The 16,509-nt window shown below is 62.9% G+C and overlaps 5 protein-coding genes across 6 annotated transcripts; 3 read left to right on the top strand and 2 right to left on the bottom strand.

Annotated features, from left to right (window-relative positions):
- Position 1: 1 nt before the first annotated feature.
- CHLRE_17g706000v5 (uncharacterized protein) lies at positions 2–4,223 on the bottom strand. Its single transcript, XM_043072000.1, has 4 exons — positions 2,320–4,223; positions 2,124–2,195; positions 1,788–1,866; positions 2–1,550 (listed from the first exon to the last, which is right to left on the bottom strand). The coding sequence occupies exons 1-4, from the start codon at positions 3,887–3,889 to the stop codon at positions 941–943; spliced, it is 2,331 nt and encodes a 776-aa protein (XP_042914459.1). The 5' UTR covers positions 3,890–4,223; the 3' UTR covers positions 2–940.
- Positions 4,224–4,333: 110 nt separating this feature from the next.
- CHLRE_17g705950v5 (uncharacterized protein) lies at positions 4,334–6,489 on the top strand. 2 transcript variants are annotated; one of them, XM_001691509.2, is made up of 6 exons: positions 4,334–4,838; positions 4,922–4,984; positions 5,132–5,239; positions 5,988–6,079; positions 6,370–6,400; positions 6,459–6,489. In XM_001691509.2, the coding sequence occupies exons 1-6, from the start codon at positions 4,662–4,664 to the stop codon at positions 6,465–6,467; spliced, it is 480 nt and encodes a 159-aa protein (XP_001691561.2). In that variant the 5' UTR covers positions 4,334–4,661; the 3' UTR covers positions 6,468–6,489. The 2 variants fall into 2 exon arrangements, with proteins under 2 accessions (XP_001691561.2, XP_042914458.1); XM_043071999.1 differs by having other exon boundaries at positions 6,128–6,459.
- Positions 6,462–8,783, bottom strand: CHLRE_17g705900v5 (uncharacterized protein). The gene is made up of 4 exons (XM_001691666.2): positions 8,467–8,783; positions 8,145–8,199; positions 7,905–7,967; positions 6,462–7,366 (listed from the first exon to the last, which is right to left on the bottom strand). Exons 1-4 carry the CDS (start codon positions 8,547–8,549, stop codon positions 7,337–7,339), a joined length of 231 nt encoding a protein of 76 aa, XP_001691718.1. The 5' UTR covers positions 8,550–8,783; the 3' UTR covers positions 6,462–7,336.
- Positions 8,784–8,923: 140 nt separating this feature from the next.
- CHLRE_17g705850v5 (uncharacterized protein) lies at positions 8,924–13,829 on the top strand. Its single transcript, XM_043071998.1, has 10 exons — positions 8,924–9,087; positions 9,531–9,636; positions 9,867–9,982; positions 10,404–10,451; positions 10,814–10,933; positions 11,163–11,283; positions 11,505–11,713; positions 11,915–12,106; positions 12,394–12,593; positions 12,988–13,829. The coding sequence occupies exons 1-10, from the start codon at positions 9,004–9,006 to the stop codon at positions 13,187–13,189; spliced, it is 1,398 nt and encodes a 465-aa protein (XP_042914457.1). The 5' UTR covers positions 8,924–9,003; the 3' UTR covers positions 13,190–13,829.
- A 94-nt stretch (positions 13,830–13,923) lies between these two features.
- Positions 13,924–16,499, top strand: CHLRE_17g705843v5 (uncharacterized protein). Its single transcript, XM_043071997.1, has 4 exons — positions 13,924–13,993; positions 14,146–14,416; positions 14,513–14,650; positions 14,904–16,499. The coding sequence occupies exons 2-4, from the start codon at positions 14,147–14,149 to the stop codon at positions 15,459–15,461; spliced, it is 966 nt and encodes a 321-aa protein (XP_042914456.1). The 5' UTR covers positions 13,924–13,993; position 14,146; the 3' UTR covers positions 15,462–16,499.
- Positions 16,500–16,509: the final 10 nt, after the last annotated feature.

Genomic DNA, 16,509 nt, shown 5'->3' with positions numbered 1-16,509 from the left:
TGAACTCCTCTTTACAGACACCGCGGCCTTTCATGTTCTCCTGATCCGGAGTTAGCAGGGCCCTCCCGCCCCTCCATCGTAGTCCAGGCGCCGCAACCCACCCGCACGGAGCGCCCACCACCCAGCTACGGGACCGCCTTCGTCCATACAGCAGCACCGCGGCAGCAGCTAGCGCTCCAGGCAAGGCTCTAGGGCGCCGGGATGACAGCGCACACCACTTTGCCGCTGGACGCCAACGACCCACAGTGCGCCGGGGAGGGAGAGATGCCGTGCATACGCTACGGCCTGCCGCACAGCATGCCAAACCTAATGCGCTTAGCTGGGAAGGCCAACCTGGGATAACCAATCTCGAGTGTGGCGGCTATCTTGATTGCTACCGTATCGTTTCATGACTAGTGCCGCCCGTCATTCTATCCATGCTACGGGCGGTCGTCTCTAGATTAGGGGCACAGGCACCACGCCTGCTGTATCCCGCTATGTTCAATCGACTAAGCCGGCCGCCCATCCACGAGCGCGGGCTCCATCCTATGTCACTCGCTGACTTGCCACCAAACCAACAAATCGCCAGGCGACTAAGTAGCTATGCCCGGGCCTAAGATGAATCGTGCTTATGTGCCCCACGTGCGTGCATCAACCAGCAAGTAATCATGACACACAGCAACACACCGTCAATCAACCGCCTGTCTTCCCAACCGAAAAGCCTATCGCATCCAACGGGGTGATTGTTGAACACGTGCGCAATGCAAGCGTTTCCTCTCCTGCGCACATTTCGGGTAAGGTTTCTATAGATTCTCTAGTAATAATTGGGTTCATCTCTGCGCATTCAGCCTGCTCACGTTCTTGGCTCACATCCCGCCGCGCTCTCGAAACCCTCACTTCCAGACTCCCGCCTTCAGTCAGTGATGCCTGCCTGCCCAAAACCCTACATCACCGTGTAGGACTAACGCCCGTAGCTCCAATCGTCCCTTCGGTACGACCTGTGCCCGGTACCTGCGCCGAGCCACGAGTCAGCGGTCGTGGTGGTGTTGTTGTTGGTGGCTCCACGGGTGGTGGTGGTGGCGGCGGTGCCGGTCGTGGCGCCCGCCTTCTTCGACCCCTCGTCCACCCACTCCGACTCCTCATCCACCCACTCCACATCAGCGCCATCCCCCTCGCCTCCCTCCTTCCACCCTTGCTGCTGCTGCTGCTGCCGCCGCTGCCGGGGATGCTCCGGTGCTGTCGCCTTTTCCCCTGCGCCGCCCCGCACGCCACCACCCGAACGTGTGGCGGCTACAGCTGCCCCGCTGCCGCCGCCATCGCCGCTGCCGGTACCCTGCTGGCCCAGGTAGTCGCCCTCCGAATCCACGGCCCCATCTGCGGCGGCCGTGTCACTACTGAGCAGTTCCAGCATGAGGCGCTGCCGTACGGTTTTAGTGTCGCCCAGGCCGTTGGCGTACGGCGGATACGGCGGCCCGGGGGGCAGCGGCGGCATTCTGGGGAAGGGCGCCGAGGGCGGCGAGCCGCGGGCGGGCGGCATGCTCCAGTACACCCACACCCGCGTGATGCCGTACCTGTGGAGAAACAGAAGGTGGCGCGAATGGTGACGGCAGTTTGGGTTAGCGTGTGCGTAAGAGTCCGGCATCATGCACAAACTGCAACTGTGTAGACGTGGGACAGTCTCCAGAGGGGGGCCAGGCGGTAGCAGCGTAAGCAACCGGCGCAACATCACAATGACGCCCTGCCCGCGCTGGCAGCAATATCAGCGGCTTGAACACGATGCGGCTTCAATCATCACGCCCCCGACTTACCGCCCCATAAATTCAGAGTCAAAGACAAAATGGCTGTATGTTGACAGCATCGCATTCATGTAGTAGAGCAGCAGCTCGCCTGGGAAGGCAGAGGAAAAGGAGGGAGGGGATGTCAGATGGGAGTTCTGCCGCTTCAGGCGGTTTGGGATAGCAGGGAGCGTGAGGGTCAACTGCTTGCACGTGCTCATGGCGCGGCGCCTGTTAATAATGCCGCACGTGGCACGAAAGCCTCGCAAGCTGTGCTCTCTCTCCAATCCTCCGTCGCTGTCCCGTTTGTTGTGAGAGGTATTCCCCTCCTGCAAAACCCAAGCCAACACGCGCAAGCATCACACGCACCTCTGTAAAGGCTGGTGAGCGTTACGTAAGACACCTGGTAGCGGTTGAAGTAGACATCACACATGGTTTCCTCTGCAGGTGAAATGAAATGAGGGGCACAAGCACGGTCAGGGGATCAAAGGCAAGATTGGTAGAAGAGTTATCACAGGTCCGGTATGGCTCATGCAAGCTTTGTGGCGACTGCAATCTTGCATACCTGGTGCAAAGGCCAGAAGTTGCTCGCAGACGTCGATGTTCCAAGCATCCAGCGAGTTCGGGTCAGCGAGCTCGCTATTAAAGCTTGCGTCCTCCCAATAGATTGGAAAACTAGTTTGATAGAAGTCTAAAGGCGGCGCGGGCGGGCGCGGTGGGCGGGGCGGCGGCGGCGATGGCGGAGGCGGCCGGCTAGGCGGCGGCGGCAGGCCCGGCGGCGGCGGTTGGAATGGGAACATGGGCGGGCGTGGCGGGTGCGGGGGTCGAGGCGGCGGCGGTGGTGGTGGCGGGCTAGCGGGCATAAGCGGCGCGAAGGGGGGGCTCGGGGACGGCGGAGCCGGAGGCACGGGGCTGGGTGGCGCCGGGCTGGGCGGCGCCGGTGATGGTGGGGCAGGGCTGGGTGGCGCCGGGCTGGGAGGTGCGGGCGACGGTGGTGCGGGGCTGGGTGGCGCCGGGCTGGGTGGCACTGGCGAGGGCGGAGTGGGGCTAGGTGGCACCGGGCTGGGAGGTGCGGGGCTTGGCGGCGCCGGGCTGGGCGGCGCGGGGCTGGGCGGTATCGGGCTAGGTGGTGTGGGCGGCACAGGACTGGGTGGCACGGGACTCGGTGGCGCCGGGCTGGGCGGAGCAGGGCTAGGCGGCACCGGGCTAGGTGGCACCGGGCTAGGTGGCTTCGGCGCGGGCGGCTTGGGTGGCCGGGGCGACGGCGGCGATGCATGGGGATCACGTGCCAGCTCCAAGGACGCAACCGGCCGGTCAGGCGGCAGCAGCCTGCGGCCCCCAACGCCTGGGGGCTCCGGCTGCTGCGGTGGCGGCGGCTCCCGCTGCTGCTCCTGCTGTGTGGGCTGTCGCTGCTGGACCTGGAGCGGGTCAGGAGCGTAGGGCGACGGCGGGCGCGGCGGGAACGGTGGCGGCGCCGTCGGCGACAGCTCCGGCGGTCGCGCCGCTGCATCCTTGGACACCGCAGACGCCGCCGCCAGCTCCATCAGCCGCATCTGCTGCTTCAGCCCGTCCACCTCCTTCTGTAGCGACGTCACTTGCGCGGCGGCGGTCGCCGTCGCCTGCCGGATGACCTGCTGCTGGGCCACTTGGAGCTGCAGCACTTCTAGCTGCAGCTCGGCAAGCCGCTTTTCCGCGTCTAGCCGCCCGATGCGCTCTTGCAGCAGCACCATGGTCGAGTCGCGATCCATGGTGGCGACCTGCAGCTCGCCCATACCCAGCGGAACCACGGCAATAGGGTTTTGACCCTGCTGCTGCTGCTGCTGTTGTGGTTGCTGCTGCCACTGCTGCGGAGGCTGATAACCGCTCAGCCCCACCGGCGCGGTTCCACTGCTGCTGCCGTCGCTGCCGCCCGCAGTACCAATGCCGACTTCGGCGAGGTACCGGGGAACCGCGTCGGCCCCGCCCGCGGGGCCGGCGGTGGGCACCAGCGGCCGCGCGCCGAGTACCGGCACCGGCAGTGTTAGCAGTAGCAGTATGATGACACGAGTCGCCCAGCCGGGCAGCGATGCCGACCATGCTGGCCAGCCAAGGCGTCCCCTCCGACCGCCTCGCCGCTCGCCGACAACAGCTGCCATGAAGTCACAAGCCTTTGGTGCTTCATTGCCACCATTTCGCGCCCGCCCGTGCCAACTGTGTGGCCTCCTTGGCATTTATGGGCGGCCCGGCGCCACTGCCGGACCGCCGCGCTGTACTGCCTGGTCCATCAACCAAACTAGCATTAGCAATTCAAGATTATAGTTGCATTGAAGTAAGGCAGGAAAGCACGGTCGGAGACGAACCGAACTTGCAAAAGCCAGTAGCAGTTTTCGGCGACGCTCCGCGTTGGTGTTCAATTTGCTGTTGTATGTGTAGAATGTTTGTATACAATTCAAGTGCAGTATTCGTTATAAGGCAATCGGTGGAGAATAGAGTTGATTAGAAACACTACTGCTATGACAGGTGCATTGTCGCAGCTGTGCGCCGGCGTTTCTCGCGCAAATTCGTAGACCGACTCCACTTCTGATAAGCTTCATAAAGAACACCTGCCATCTTGTCGATAGAACACAGCGGTCATGCTGCCAACGGCCGCGTGTACTTCGCCCTGTCCCTAGCTCCGTCGACTCGCCCTACCCTCTGCCGGTCTGCCCCCGCCCTCGACATCGCGAGAAGTCCGCTACTGCCCGTCGGTCACCTCCAATACCAAACTTCCTTCTGGAACCCGTGCCGACTCTAAATGAATGTCGCCAACACGGTGCAAATCCAGTGCGGGGCGGCTCGCCATGCAGAGCCGGGCTTCATGCACGGTTTGACCCCCTGTGTATATACTTATTTGCTGGAACTCAATTCCAGTCTGTCATATATTGCGCCATGGCCTATGAATGCGAGTATAATAGCGACGGCGAGCCGATTGAGCAGTCGGCGCCTGTCAAGCTTGCTTTCCACGTTGAGTACATCGCAAACAACGCCATCAAACTTTTAGATGAGCTAATAGCTCTAGAGAAAGCCACTTTCAAAAAGGGCGACTCGTGGGCCGACGGCGACTTGGTGCGTGTCCCCTCCCCGGGCCTAGCGCCCCGCGCTGCCTTCCTGCAGACCACCGATCGGCCCCTTGCCCCAAACCCGTGCAGGCCGATCACCTGAAGAAGCGAAACATAGTACTCGCTGTTGCGCGCCTGCAAGCGGACGGCAAGGTAACGCCGGGCCACGGGGACCGCCAGCTTGTACACGCACATTCCGTCCTACGCCTGTGCGAATGCCGCCGCAACGCCGCGGCAACGCCACAGTATTGCTGCTTGTTTACCCTCTCCTCCTATCCCTCCCGCCACCCGCTCATGCAGCTGTGTGGCTATGTGCTGTGCACCAGCACCGGCGTCAACATCCACGTGGCCAAGGTGGCGGTGCGGGAGGACTGCCGGCGCCAGGGCATGGCTCGCAGGATGATGGAGGTAAGTGCCGTACTGCCGTACCGTCAAGGGTGGGTAGCGAACGTGCGCTGCAGCCGGGAGTCCACCCACATTTGCGTAGCACCGGTGTGGCGGTGGCGGCAAGCAACGGCCCCCAATGCAAGCCCTTGGGCGAGAAAGACTGGGCATTACCGGGGGTGCATTCTTGCCGCGTGAGGCTGCATACGGTCCCCGAATCTCGCCAACTACCCCTTCCCGGGCCCTGATAGCATGTGATGGCTCGGCGTCTTCGGGTGCTGGGACTGTCCCCTCTGTAACATCCGCATTCTTCCCGGGGGGTCTTGGGGGGTTTACATTCATTATTACCGGAATTGAGAAGTGAAGGCGTAGCCAGGTACAATAGCATGGCAGACGCGTTTTGAGGTATGTCCGTGAACCCCCAAACGCTACAAACTCGGCATTTCTGGGCCCCTGGATGCCGTGGGCGAGGACGTGGTTAGGGCCCTTCTCGCCAGCTGCGGCGATCTACCCCTGGTAGATACAAGCCCTGCTCCATGGCCAGGCACTCCAAATTTCGGAACGTTCTGGACGTTATGGAACAGAGAACATGCACTGACACAGCGCGTGGGAGCTGCCACAGCCATGGTGCACAGCACGGGCGGAAGCTAGCCAACATGGTTGTGGCGGCTGCGTCCCTACCTCGCGCATGGCTCCCCCCACCCAGCCATCCTCATCCCCCTCCCCCCCCCACACACGCACTGACACGAATGGCCCCCATGCGATGTGACAGGCGGTGCTGCAGGCGGCGGCGACGGTGCGGCGCGCGCTATCATCCACGTTGTATGTGGCGGTGGAGAACACGCCCGCAGTGGAGTTATACAAGTGGGTGGATGAGCGTGTTTGGGTCGTGGGGTCTGGGTTGTGGGCTAGGTTTGTGGACTAGGACTCCAGGGATTGCGAAGGCTTGAAGCTTACGGTAATCGGCTTGCGGATGAGGCGTGTGCCCGAGGGCTAGGGAGTAAACAGTGGCGGGCTGGCGGTTGCCTCGAACGCCATTTCAGGAAACGTAGGGCGCAAGAGAACGACCACTGGCAAATGAGGATGCACCTCGTTTAAGGATGCAAACTCGTTCGTAACCCTTCCAGTTGCGCGCCGTGCGTCCATGCACGCAGGTCTCTGGGCTTCGCTGAGGATAGCTACCTGGTGAGTGAGGGCCTGCTGTGTGCTTGTGTGCGCCATCAGGATACCCACGAGACACGAGGGCTGCTAGTTGGAGGTCCATTTCCATCCAGTCACAGTCTGACTTCATCAGACACACGCGGCTGTGCATCCTGCTACTACCACACTCCCAGTCGCTCAGATGATTCCTTCGCTCCTGCCCACCTGCTTCACAAGAACACCACAATCTGCCTCAACCTTGCCTTGTGCCTTTGCCACCAACCACCCACTGACCCACTGATCTGCCGCATTGTTCTGAACCGCCACACCCGCTCACCACCACTCACCACCCCATGCTGCACGAATACCGTACGCAGGCAAACTACTACGCACCCGGCCGGCACGCTCGCCGGATGATATGCGAATTGGAGCCCTACAAGGTCGCCGCAGCGGCGGCCAACACCACAGGCGGCAAGAAGCGGTGATCCGTATCTTGCATACAATCCAAGTACAGCAAACACGTCCGCCCCGTGTCCGCAGCATTCTAGGCAGTGGCGGCGCCGCACACAGCGCCGCATGGCTGGTGCAGCAGCTGCCACGCACCCGGCCCCATGCGGGGGAACTGACGCAACCTGCCAGCACCGCAATGTACGGCGCCGAGCCAGCCCCCAGCACTCCTGGCTGGGCTTTTGGTACCAGTCGCCACACGGCATCGACGGCATACGGCGCCCGCCTCCCGATTCCTCGCTCCCTACCGCAAGCTCGCCACCACATGGGCGGATACGCAGCCACTGGGACCAGTCACCGCTCAAAGCCCAGCCCCCGGACAGCTTCGCAGGCACGCCGCCACCAACGGGCCGCACCCCCCGCCCGTGGTTGCGCTGCTCCTGCGTGCTCCATTCCGCTTCACAGCTTCATTCTCTTCTGTCGGAAGCCCCAGCAGCCGCCCTGGCCCCAGAGCACAGCACCGCTGCCCAGCGCTCACTTCTTGCTTGATGTGGGCGGGTAGACCTGGAATGGGTTTGGAACGTGGGTGACGAGTTGTTGGAGTGAGCATAGGCGTTAAAGTGCTGGAGAATGTGGTAGGCATGTAGGCATGTGTGCTCGTGTACAGCCCGTGTAGCGCCGGTATCGAATACGCATATGCTTTACCGACAGTAGGATCACAGAGCGCATGCACGAGCTGTGGCGGACTGGTCGAGTGCCAACACCCGTCTAACACGCGGCAAGAGCGGGTTCGCGCCCCGGTAGGCTTGCGCCTCCCCGGATGTAATGTTCCTGCTCCGCCTGAAGTTCCATCCATGCCCCACTGCTCGGCGGCCGTCCAGCTATTGGTTACGTACAGCCGAGGGGCAGCCACGGGCGCCGCCACAGTTGCATACAGGGCTGCCGCCACAGCGCAGTGGGCCAACACCAGCCCCGTGAGAAGCCCGGGGCATACCGCACCCAAACATGTGGCAGCCCCGCACACCAGAGATCCAGGAACCAAAGCACCCCAAGCAAGCGCCTCCCCCCTCCGTCTCCCCTCCGTCTCCCTCCTTGCTCTCACCCGCTCGTATGCAACTGTGTAGGCGCGCTCAATCAGCTCCGACATGTCCTCACCAATGCCCACCTGCGCCAAGCAGATACACAAATATGATGGCGTGTAAGGAATGGTGCGAAACGCAGCATGCAGCGTGCTTGGGAGCGGATACGTGTTGCCCTGGCGTCCTCGTCAGCGCAGGGGCACCCGAAAGCACACGCTACCACAGGCTGCAACCTGCGTTAGCACAGCCTGGTTCAGGCTCACCATCTTGTTGAAGACCAGGCGCGTGTTCTCGTTTTTGAAGGAGTTGGGGTGCAGGCTGAAGAGTGCAGGGTTTGGAACCGCACGAAGGGAAGGTGGAAACCCATGTCAAGCGCACACTCAATGTGCTGAACCCCTGGCAGCGGGAGCGCCTCTTCGAGGGCACCACGGTAACGTCAGGTCCCAAGCAGCCCCTTGGCTGTAAGCTTTGTTCCTCTCACCCAACAGGGTTTCGCAGAACCCGCACTGAATGGGGCCGGGGCCGGAGCACAGCCATGCCATGGGCCCTGGGCCTTCCGGACCCCAACCCCCCGTGCCAACTTACACAATGACGCCGTTACGCTTGAGCGTCCCCAGCACCAAGCTCGTCGTGACCACCTGGCCCGCAAACCAGCTCATCCAGCCCATGGCGTCTGAACCACCCTGGCCGTGGCTTGAGTCGGGCAAAATGCAGCAGGCGCAAAGCCCAAGGAAGCGACAGGCTCAAGGAAGCCGGTGACTACACTTATATGCGGTGTTGAGTATAACCACGAATGGGAAAGCGACACGCGCCGAGAGTGAGTTTGCGATTGCGATTGTTTGATGATGTCGAGACGAGGTCCCAAGCATATGCAGGCAAGTTCCCGTCTGTCAGATATGTAAGCTGTTGGCACCAACAACAAAGATTTCAATTCGCTGGCCGACTTTTCCCGCACTGGCGACCGCGATGGGCCGCGATGATTGCAGGTTGTGGCGATTTTGCTCGTTCCTCTTCAATTGTCCCCTGCTGTTGATCCCTATTACCGAACTGCCTTTTCTAAAGGATCTTTCGTCAAACATCTTAAGCCAACCCCCTCCTAGTGCTTTTTGGCAACTTGTGAAGATGATGGAGCAGCATAAAGGCGACGCGAAAGAATGCAAGAAGAAGGGCGTTGTAAAGGAGGTGCTGGGCTCAGGAGACATTTTTGTGAGTGCGCGACGTGACGGCGACCGATCGAATTGCAGAGCAAGTGCGTCGTCGGGTAGCTGGCGCAGTGCTGCCATTTAAATGGGTTCTAGGGTTGCACGATTCCCTAAGTGTACAGCCATACCGCTCGCGAGCGTGGGCATGCAACGTCCCACTCGGAGTGCTACTGCCCTCAACTCGCCTGTGACGAGCTAGGCATGCCAGGGAGCATGTCATTGATAACACACAGCTTGGCACCCGCCGGTTCGGGCTTGGGTCGTGTCTCTGAGGAGGGGGTGACACGCGACTCCAGGACGGGGACCTGCTTGACAGTACCCTTACAGACACCCGAGCGCCTGACCTCGACCTGCATGGCCAAAGCACCACCGTGCGAGCCCATCGCCGCGTGTTGCTTTCCTTGCGCTTGTAGCTGATAACCCCTGGTGTCATGGCGTATTGTACAGGTGATTAAAGTTGGCACATCTTCGCTGGTTCGCCCGGAGCAGCAGACGCTCAACCTGACCAACCTAGCCCGCATCTGCGAAACTATTAAAGCGCTAAAAAAGATGGGTAAGTACAACGTACCAGCACGCCCCCTAGGGATCAGGCCAAGGAGGGCAAGCACGCGTACGGCGCTTGCGCATGCAAGTCGGGCCGGGGCCGCTAGGGGCGACGACTGGGGCTGTTGCAGTGGCCGCATCAATACAGCTTCCTCGCCGCACACGCCCCCCTTCGCAACCCTCTCCCCGCACCCGTGCCGACACTCCCGCCGTGTACCAAATCCCCTCTCATTCCCTCAGGCCACCACGTGGTGATTGTGACCAGTGGTGCGGTGGGCGTGGGCTGCCAGCGCCTGGGCCTGGCGACCAAGCCCTCGCAGCTCGCTAAAAAGCAGGCGCTGGCGGCGGTGGGGCAGGTGGGTTGCAAGGGACTGTGGGACAGGTGGGTCGTTGTTACCAGTCCCAGTAGGATCCCAACAGGAAACCGGAAGCACGACGACGGGACACCGGCTGCGGCTCTGAGGCCGCCAGCTGCGTAGGGCCGGTTGCATGGGTCGTGGCCTGGGGCACGTAGGGCATGGGTGAGGGGCGGAGGGAAGGCTTGGCCGAGTGTGCTTGAGAGCAGGGCGGGGGCACCGGGGGCTCGAAAGTGCCGTCAGGAGGGTGGCCGAGCGAGTAGTGCGTGGCGCGCAGGTTGCTTTTGAGCACTGTGCCGTTGAGCGGTGGGCCAGGGCCAGGGCCAGGGCCCCTGTAGGGCTGGGCTAGCCATGCAAGGACGTCCCTTGTATCACACCTCCTCACCGCATCCGCGCCCCACACACCCTGCGATGTCTGCAGGTCCACCTCATGAAGTTCTATGAGGACTTCTTGGCGGCCCTGGGGCTGGTGGGTGCCGGGTGGCATCGGGTGGTGGAGAGGCGATGGCGGGACCAGGCGGACGGGGGCGGGGCAAGCCACGCCGATTGATGGGGGGGGGTTATAGATACCAGCCCAAACTAAACCAAACTCATGGGGGGCATAGGCCCGCGTGGATGTGCCGGTCAGGCTCCTGGACAATGTGGGTTGCCGGATCCAGGGAAGCATGCAGGAGCAGGGCACTGGTGCCGGGGCGACCTCTGGATCCTGGATCCCGGTCTTGTCACCGTTGCCACCACCCGCGTCCTTCTGCCTCCTCCGCCTCCTGACGTTTCCCTCCCTCGCGCCCTCCCACTGCAACCCCATGCATACACACACACACACACACACAGACGTGCGCCCAGGTGCTCCTGACCCTGGACAACCTGGCGAACCGCTCCCAGTACCTCAACGCGCGCAACACCTTTACGGAGCTGCTCGCGTACGGCGTCATCCCCGTGGTCAATGAGAATGTGAGCGGCGGCGCGGCGCGAGGCGGGGCGGGGCGAGGTTTGGGCGGGTTGGGGTTTGGAACGGGGTCAAAATAGGGTGTGGAGCCGGCTAGGTTAAGGCTAGGACGCGGCAGGGCCAACGGCAGCAAGACGTAATTGCCAGAACGTGCTGGTGGCAGGCCACATGCTGTTGATGGCAGGTGATTGAAAGGAACATAACCGTCCACACTTTTTTGCGCCTCCCGCACAGGACACGGTGGCGGTTCAGGAGCTGCGCTTCGGCGACAACGACACGCTGTCTGCGCAGGTGGCGGCGCTGGTGCAGGCGGACTGGCTGTTCCTGCTCACAGACGTGGACTGCCTCTACACGGGTGAGAAAGGAGGGGAAGGGGCTGCGGGTGCATAGGGCGTGGGAATGCCGGTGGCAGCATGTTAGCCAAGGGGCTCAGTGGGCCCGGGGCTGCGGGGTGGCCAGGGGGTGCGGTACCCATGGATGGCGCGAGACAGCAGGAAGGCGCACGTTTAACTTGGGCCAGATTGTCGAGGTCGTGGGCTGGCGGCCTAGCCCGCGTTTGCTTTCCTTCCCCCGCAGCCAATCCCAAGGACGATCCCAACGCCACGCCCATCTACGAGGTGGAGGACATCTCGCGCCTTACCGCCGACACCAGCACGCGCGGCACGCAGTGGGGCACGGGCGGCATGGCCACCAAGCTCACCGCCGGCCGCATCGCCACGGCGGCGGGCTGCACCATGGTCATCTGCAACAGCACCGCGCCAGAGAACATCGTACGGATAGTCAAGGTGCGCACGAGCCCGGGTTGACCGGGCTGTGCGGCGTGTGTGCTACTGCTGCTGCCGGCACTTGCTCACCCAGGAACCATGCTGACCGCCTGCTATGGAACGGTGCTATGGTTTCCCACCCTGCCTGCTCATTCCTCCAAATCTCACCGCACTCACCCACCCACCCTCCCACCTGCCGCCACCCCCCTCCCCCTCCCCCAGGGCGAGCCCAAGCTGGGCACCAAGTTCTTCCCGCTGCCTCACAGCCTCAAGGGCCGCAAGCGCTGGATCCTGTCCGTGCCGGTGCGCGGGCAGCTGTGGCTGGACGCGGGCGCGGTGCGGGCGGTGCGCGACAAGCACAAGTCGCTGTTCGCAGCGGGCATCACCAAGGTCACAGGCGACTTCCATGCGCAAGTGAGCCTGGGTCCCTGAGCTGCTGCACAGTTTCATACTCGCTGGGTCGCAGGAGTCCAGAGAACGGGCGGGGCAATCAAGTCTGAGGTGCTGCGTCGGTCTAGCTGGACACGAAGTAGGGGAGCAGCGTGGGTGCAAGAAGCACCCCACCAGCCGACACGCATTCCGACCCAGATTGTCTGACCTCTGGCCCTAACCTCTCCCATCACTCGCCCACCACCGCCGTGCCCACACATCCCTTTTTTCCACCTTGCCTGCCTCACTCCCTCACTCCCTCACCCCTTCAGGACTGCGTGTCGCTGTGTGACAGCAGCGGTGTGGAGCTGGGCCGCGGCCTGGTCAACTTCAGCACGGAGGAGGTGGCGGCGGTGCACGGGCACGGGCACGCGCACGGGCAGGGGCACAAGGAGGGCGGCGGCCACCACCACGCCACGCACCCGGTGGCGGAGCAGCTGGGCTTCCCCACCATGGAGGAGGTGGTGCACCGGTGAGCAGGGCATGAGGGGGTTGTAGGGCTCGGGTGTAGGGGGCGGGACGTGCGTGTGTGGTTGCGGCGCACGGAGTGGAGGGGCATGAGGGGTGGCGGCGGCGTCAGGTGGCGGGGTTGGTGCGGGGTTGGGCATTGTAGGCCTTCCGTCGTCTGATGCTGAATGAGGCGTTAGGGGCGTGCGGCCCGCGCGTGCAGCCGTGCAGCGGTCTAGGTGGTAATGGGTTGGCGGCGGCTCGTGTTGGGCGCCGACCAATCAGTGAACTGTGAATCCTGCATCTAGTCCCAATCCAACGTTGGTGTGCTTGCTGCGGCTCTTCATTTCCGCCATTGTTTCACATGTCATGCCTGTAATTCCAACCTGGAACCCTGGTCCGCTTGTGCTTTGCCTCAGGGAAAACCTGGTGCTGCTGTCGAGCGAGATGGACAGCGACGAGGACCTCACGGGCGCCTCCGCCTCCGCCTCCGCAACCCCCAGCGGCGCCAACTCGGTCGCCAACGGCAGCAGCGCGGCACTGGATGTGCAGGCAGCCAACGCGGCGGCCGCGGAGGCAGCTGGGCAGAAGCTGTCCAGCTTGTCCGTTGCGTCGTCTTAGTGGGTGGGGGCATGTGAGGGCAGCTAGGGTTTCTGTGTGTGGCGTGTGGGTAGTGGGCGGCGGGGTGGTGCGCGGCAGGCTTGGAGCCGGCCCTGTGGGAGGAGCTGTGTGGGGTTGGTGTGTTCGCTGGGGATAAGGTTCCATACGAAATGGGGCTGGATGACTGCTGAATGGGTTGCTTAAAGCGCTGCTGCGGCGCCTTCTGGATTGCGGTTGCATGCGGGTGTGTGCCTGCCTTGACTCGTAACTGTGACCGACCTGAATCACGTGGTTTCTAGATTAGCTCATGAGATTAGCCTCAGCCCATACTACCCATATAGACGCGGCTCAGACCGTGGCCCAGACAGGGCGGCCACCTTTGGGGCGTGACATGGGCGTGCTGCTGCCGTGTGGTATACCATGTGTGCATATGCGGGCTAGCACATGAAGTTGCTGCACTGAGACGTGGTGAGCCCTGTTGCGTGCGTAGCGGCATTGTGATAAGCTGTCATGGGTTGACGCAAATTTGCAAGGCGAACTAGCTAGTTTGCGGTGCGGGTGAGTGGGAGTTGAGGCGTCACGAGGCGTCGAATTCGGGGTTGCCGGTACCGATGCATGCGTGCTGAAGACACAATCTTGCTGATGAGCCTGCCGAGGAAGACCGCTACTTGCAACGTCTTTAAGATTATGCTCCGTGAAGCTGACCCACGCAAACGACCGTGCTTGCTGCTGCACGGCTGCCAGAAGCCAATAGCCCTCTCCGCCGACCGGCTCCCATACCACCTCTGGCCGCGTCTGTCCTTCGCTCAAGGTTTTTCACTTAAGGTATGTTTTGTTGCGCGGCTGTCTGAGGCAAGCGGTCATCACTGTGGGCGCCGGGGCGCAGGCAACGTTGCTTGGCGGGAAAACCGGCGCCGTCAATTGTAGTCCTTGCTCCTTGCTATTTCTCCCTTGTGCTTTTCCTTGCATATGCGCAGGATGCGCTGCGCCACGCAGAGCGGTCCGGCGCGGCTGGCATTGCTTGGGCTGCAGCAGCGGTGCACGCGCGGGAGCATTCAGGCGGCGACCGCGGCTCGCACCATCGCTCCTGCTGCTGCCGCGGGCCGCCGCGGCCGCTGTTGCCCTGTGGCAGCAGCTCCCAGGCGCAGCACGTGGAGCAGCACCGCCAGCCGGGGTGCTGTCCAGGCAAAGGCGGGCGCCGAGGAGCCCGCCCCTGGCCCCGACTGCCGCCGCCCTAGCGAGGAGCAGGTGGGTTCGCAATGGGGGTTGCAAGGATGATTAAAAGCCGAACACGGAGACCCTGAGACCGCGCGCCGTTGCGTCTTGCCACCTGCCGCTCAGCAGGCAAGTGGTCAGCAGGCCGCCGCCTCGTCCGACGCTGCGTCGCTACAGCTGCGTGTGGGCGACCTGGAGGGCCAGGTGTCAGAGCTGCTAGCATGGAGGCGCAGCCTGCAGGAGCAAGGACCGCAGCCGCCGCCGGAGGTGAGGCGCGTGTCATTGAGCCGTGCGCCGGAGGCTTACGGCATCGATCACAGGAACAGTCAAGCAGGGCACTGTCGGCACTCGCCATACATGGCATGCGCGTCAAGCCCCGACCCTGATCCTCCCCCGACATCGAGCAGCTGTCGGCATGCTGCTGCTGTCTGTAGCCTTCAGCCTGCTTAGCCCGCTACCTGCGACAAGTTGCTACAATCCTCCTTCCGCATACCGTACCGCCATTCACGCCACCCTCCAGGATTGTGGTACGCATCGGCCAGAGCCCTCCCAGCAGCAGCAGCAGCGCATGCTGGATGGGGGTCGTGACGGCAGGAGCACGAGCAAGGAGCAGGAGCCTGCGGCAGAGGCAGCAGCAACAGAGCCGGAGCCGGAGCCGGAGCCGGAGCCGGAGGTGGAGCCAGAGGTGGAGTGTGCGTTTCGGGGCCCCTACCCCGACGTGCACATGCCCCGTACCCGGCCGGTACCCGGCGCAGTGGTCACGGCCGACAACGCGCATGTGGGGCTGGTGGTGCGGCGCGGCCCGGACTGGGACAGCAGGAAACCGAACTGGATTGCCGCCGGGCAGGACGGCGGCCCAGGCAGCGATGGCATCATCACAAGTGTCAGCACCTGTGGCGAGTTCGCGCACGTCACCTGGCGCGCCACCGGCGTTAGCAATTCTTACTTCATTACCGGCGAGAGGCGTTGGCGCGATCTGGTGGTAGCACCGGCGGAGGTCCAGATTGCAAAGCACAAGCTGGAGCAGAGGCAGGTGGAGGTGCGGGCGCAGCAACGGTGGCGGTGGTGGCCGTGGTAGCCTTGCAGCTGCTGCCAGCTACAGCTGCACGCTAGCTGCTAGCTGCCACGAGCCCGCATGGCCCTTCACCTGAGCCGGTGATAGGGCGGTAGCCAACTGCATGTGTGTCGGTAGGGCGGAGATAGAGGCGGTGCAGTCGGGTTGTTTGGATCAAGTGGTTGTGGCGGCACGTGCGGTGGCGGTGGTGGCGAGGCGTCGTTGAGGTGTCGGGCCCTGCAACGGGATGGCGCGCAACTAAATGGGCGGTAACATCAGGAGAAACTGTGCAGGCGGGCACAGGGCGAGTACGCGGCCGACGGTTACAGGAAAGTAGGCGGGTGGCTAGTGCGTTGCGCGGACGTGTTTAAAGCGTGGTATGGGGGGGGGGTTAGTAAGGACACGACACTTGAGAAGTGGCGCGCGGTCGTGAACGCACCTGTTGCTCGGGTGATGCCGGAGCACTAGCTAGGCAGGTGACAAGGCATACGTGTTTGTCGTGTGTGTACTCTGTGTGTGACGGAGGGGTTATCGGATGCGGGGATGACATACGGTGACGCACGGGAGTCTGGCGGGACCTTGGCAGACACACCACTGCAACAGAGGGCTTCTCAGCTCCTTGAGCTTCTTGCAAGTTAAACGTCGAACCACGCACGTTCGCTGTGCGCTATCAAGCGCCTTCGACTGGGCTGCTTCTGGCACGTTCGAGACTTGCTTCACCGGCCGCCGCTGCGGGCGTCCCTGCTGCTCAAGCCATCCGCAGGTGCGTATTGTTCAGGGGTGTTGTTGTTGGTCTAACCTGCACGACGAGGCTACAGCCAGACAAAACGCGAGCGGCCGCGGAGGCAGCTGGGCAGAAGCTGTCCAGCTTGTCCGTTGCGTCGTCTTAGTGGGTGGGGGCATGTGAGGGCAGCTAGGGTTTCTGTGTGCTGCGTGTGGGTAGTGGGCGGCGGGGTGGTGCGCGGCAGGCTTGGAGCCGGCCCTGTGGGAGGAGCTGTGTGGGGTTGGTGTGTTCGCTGGGGATAAGGTTCCATGCGGACCCTGAAGTTCCTGCACTGAGACGTGGTGAGCC

This window comes from Chlamydomonas reinhardtii, chromosome 17, assembly GCF_000002595.2.
Source record: "Chlamydomonas reinhardtii strain CC-503 cw92 mt+ chromosome 17, whole genome shotgun sequence".
Lineage (NCBI taxonomy): Eukaryota > Viridiplantae > Chlorophyta > Chlorophyceae > Chlamydomonadales > Chlamydomonadaceae > Chlamydomonas > Chlamydomonas reinhardtii.
The sequence above is the reverse complement of the archived record's forward strand: the minus strand, read 5'-3'. Positions and strand labels throughout refer to the sequence as shown.